General features: G+C 55.4%; 1 protein-coding gene across 1 annotated transcript; it reads left to right on the top strand.

The window, feature by feature from the left end:
- Window positions 1-1,704: 1,704 nt before the first annotated feature.
- On the top strand, window positions 1,705-3,679 carry SIX6 (SIX homeobox 6). The gene is made up of 2 exons (XM_008701332.2): window positions 1,705-2,291; window positions 3,384-3,679. The coding sequence occupies exons 1-2, from the start codon at window positions 1,720-1,722 to the stop codon at window positions 3,550-3,552; spliced, it is 741 nt and encodes a 246-aa protein (XP_008699554.1). The 5' UTR covers window positions 1,705-1,719; the 3' UTR covers window positions 3,553-3,679.
- Window positions 3,680-3,990: the final 311 nt, after the last annotated feature.

Here is a 3,990-nt window from a genome sequence, read left to right as displayed (position 1 = left end):
AGCATAATCTGACCCGACACCTCCAACCATCTGTGCTATCTATCTGCCTTCTGATTTACCAGAGCTGTACAAGCCACATACAAATTGTACTTGATACTAAAGAAAAGACTGCCGGGCCCAGTCCAGTTCGGTGGTGAACATTCCTATCTGATTCCTTTAGTGATGAACCTCCAAAGATGGTTTTCCAGTCACTTTCGTTGGACTCCTCTCTCCCAATTATTTTCTTCAAACTAAACAAGCCCTTATCAAAGGCCCAGGTGAGATCATGGTTTCTTTTGACAGAAACCTCAGAAAATGGTATGATGTGGATGTCAATTGGGAATCAATAAAAGTTGCCTATTCAATCTGCTGGTCCTAAGGCAGAGCTGCCAAGAAGGCCCTTCCTCTCTCTGCAGGAGGGGTCAGTGCTCGGCAACTTAGAAAGCACTTTCTGCCCCCTTCCGACTTCTGTGGTTCCCCTTCTCTATTTTACTTGTACTGAGTTTCTTTGGTACAAAAAGGCCAAGGTTAGAGTTTCTATCCCCCGCGCAAGAGTTACATATTCTAACACGGGGTAGGGCAAAATCAGCCTGCAAGAAGAGCAAATCAATATTTCTAAAAAGATCTTTGAAATAAGCTTTTAAGTTGCTGTCCTGACCTACCAGTGACTTCTCACTCTAGATGTGGCTATGCTGCACATTTGTTCAAGTCCATTAAACTGGGGGGGGGGGACTGAAAAGTATAAACTTTTGGGAGGTACAACGCCCCTTTTCCTGAGTGTTTATCTTCATGGTCAACACCTGTGTTATCAGGCGTGAGATTTGTTCTAGCCCGTATTTAAAATGATTTCAGGAGGCTTTTGAAGGTGTTGGGGATAGCCCAAACTGACCTCTTAAGAGATCCCTGGTCCCGTTCCTTCTGCTTCAAATTCGCTTCCCACTGGGCTGCTTTGGCAGCTGAAAAAGGGGGAAAGGCGTGCGGGGATGGGTGCCGGGGGGGGGAAAAATGAGGTGATCTACTTCCCTCCCTCCCCATTCGTGCGCTCCCCCAAAAGTTTTCTGTTTCGTTTCAATTAAACTTGGCGAATTCTGGGAGGATTTCGATTTGGCCCGCTCCTCATTGTCCTCTGGAGACCTCTTGACCCAGGCAGTGCATCATTCCAAAGTGGATTCCTGTAGCACTACTGCCTCTTTTGACGGGGGTGGGGGGGATTGGGGGGCTGGGGATGGAAGAACAAGGCTGGAGGAGGGTGTTGAAACGCTGCTGTTCTTGCCTCTCTTTTTCTCCTAGCCAGTCTCCAGTCTTTTCCTCCTCCAGATTCTGCAAAATACTGAGGAAAAGTCCATGGGTGAACGGCGGGCGCTGTCGAGAGCTGGGAGGTGCTGAAAGGACCCGGGCGCACTGGTTGCAGTCTTGATTGGCAGAGCGGGCCAGTGACTGACAGGGGGTCTCCATGGCGCCCGCGCCGCCAATCCGCCCATTCCAGTAGCGGCGCCAGCTCGCCGGCCTGCGTGCCCTAACGGAGCCGAGCCGAACCTGGGCGGCGGGGCCGGCACCTCCTCCAATCCCTACCGCTCGCTAGCTCCCAGCCGTTGCGCCGCCGCAGCTGCCCCGGCCGTGCGTCCCCGCTGCCCTAAGCCGCTTCACCGAGAGAGCCTGGCGCACCCCGCGAGGCCCGCGGGCATCTGCTGCGTGTCCCGCTCCGCGCTCAGCGCCCCCATTGCAGTCGGCGCTGCCTCGATGTTCCAGCTGCCCATCTTGAATTTCAGTCCCCAGCAAGTGGCCGGGGTATGCGAGACTCTGGAGGAGAGCGGCGACGTAGAGCGCCTGGGTCGCTTCCTCTGGTCGCTGCCCGTGGCCCCTGCGGCCTGCGAGGCCCTCAACAAGAATGAATCGGTGCTGCGCGCGCGAGCCATCGTGGCCTTTCACGGTGGCAACTACCGCGAGCTCTACCATATCCTAGAAAACCACAAGTTCACTAAGGAGTCGCATGCCAAGCTGCAGGCGCTGTGGCTCGAAGCGCATTACCAGGAGGCTGAGAAGCTGCGTGGACGGCCCCTGGGGCCGGTGGACAAGTACCGTGTGAGGAAGAAGTTCCCGCTGCCGCGCACCATTTGGGACGGCGAACAGAAGACACACTGTTTCAAGGAGCGCACGCGGCATTTGCTACGGGAATGGTACCTGCAGGACCCATACCCCAACCCCAGCAAAAAACGTGAGCTCGCCCAGGCAACCGGACTGACCCCTACGCAGGTGGGCAACTGGTTCAAAAACCGCCGACAAAGGGACCGGGCGGCTGCAGCCAAGAACAGGTCAGTACCTAGAGGCCTATTAGCCTTGCGCCCTCCCGGGTGGGGCAGGCGAAGGCACCCAGGGCGCCCTTACCCAGGGCCCGGCGACTTGGATCCGCAAGACTTGAGAGCTCAGTCTGTCTTCAGTTATGAGCCCACCGTGTTCTGGGATCCTGGGCGGGGAGCAGGGGGGCGTTTTCCTTCCGGGCTCTTGGTTCCCCATACTCTTTCTCTCGTTCTGGGCGCCTGGGGGTCGCTCCAGCAGCCAGTTCCAGTCGCCAAACCAAGGCTGCACTGGGAAGGGGAAAGAAATAAAAATTAAAATCCCAGCAATAATTAGGGACCCGAAGGCCCCTAATTCTTGTCAGCCTGGGCCTAGGCTCCTATTATGTGAAGCCTGGCTTACGAGCAATGTGGCATTAGTGTTGCCGTTTTAAAAGCCCAGATAAATTCTTTTCTAATGTTTTGAAAAGAGTTTTCAATGGACTTCTGGATGGAAGTCGAGTTCTCCTCTTTTCACGCGTGGACAACCCTGCCTCAAAACAGCAAACTAGTCACCTAAAGCTTTTCGTTCCGCGGTGTGTGGATCTAAATTAGCCAAACATTTTGGCCAGGAAACCCCGTCTCATCCCCCAGGCCCAAACGTTCTGTGCAATCCTCAGGCAGCCCTTTTTGCTTTTAGCTTTGGTCTGACCCAGCCTCGAAGGCACTGACACGAGCGTGCTCCCGGAGCAGATGCACGCTGGGAAGGGGGTTCCCTACCCAGGAGCCTGATACGTCCTTGTCACCCACACCTCATTTATCTTGACAGTATTGTAAATCTCCCAAAGGCGGCCAACAATCGCGAATGACCCTGTGAGCCCAGCGTCTCGGATGGGGAGCCGAGAAAGGATTCAGAAGAAGGATGAGACAACTGCAGGGCTACTTGGAGAGGCGGCCGCGGACTCCGGCCCTGGCCTCTGTTGCCTCACTTTTCCCACTTTAACTGCCCGGGTCTGTGGGAGATCCGCCGGCTGCTGGGCTTAAGGAACGCAGATCCGGGCGGGGGCGTGGGGGGAGGGCAACGGGCGGCTATGTTACGCGCTGCGACTGGTATCCCTTTCCTTCCCGTAGACTCCAGCAGCAGGTCATGTCGCAGGGCTCCGGACGGGCTCTAAGGGCTGAGGAAGAGGGCACGCCCGAGGTGCTGGGCGCCGCCGCCAGCCCGGCCGCCAGCCTATCCAGCAAGGCAGCCACTTCGGCCATCTCCATCATGTCCAGCGACAGCGAGTGCGACATCTGAACTGCCCATCCAGCACGCTCAGAAACAGAATCCAGTGTAAAAACTAGACAAAATGAAACAGGGAGGATGAGAGACCAAGCAAATACACTGCTTGCGAAACCGGGTGGCCAGGGACCCGCGGGCTCGGGTTGCCCATTTCCGCCCCGCGGCCGGGCCTGGCTCCACTGGCGCCCTCCGGCCGCTATCACAGAGGTCCGCGGTGAGGCCCAACCCAGCGCTACGTTCTCCTTGCTTTGCTTTTTTCCAAGAATTTTATTGCAAAGATGCCTCCGGAACCCGGACTGCACGCTGAGCGCCTGCCCTAAATCTTCCGTGGGTATTTCACGTCGAAAGGACGCTGTTATATATGTATAACTTTTGCTTTAAAGGTTTAAAAAAAACAGGACATATATATATATATGCTGTTTATTTACTTATTTAAGAGACTGCCCTTGTAGG

This window comes from Ursus maritimus, unplaced genomic scaffold, assembly GCF_017311325.1.
Source record: "Ursus maritimus isolate PB19 unplaced genomic scaffold, ASM1731132v1 scaffold_25, whole genome shotgun sequence".
Classification (NCBI taxonomy): Eukaryota; Metazoa; Chordata; class Mammalia; order Carnivora; family Ursidae; genus Ursus; species Ursus maritimus.
Note: the sequence above shows the minus strand (reverse complement) of the source record. Positions and strands in the feature narration are given on the sequence as shown.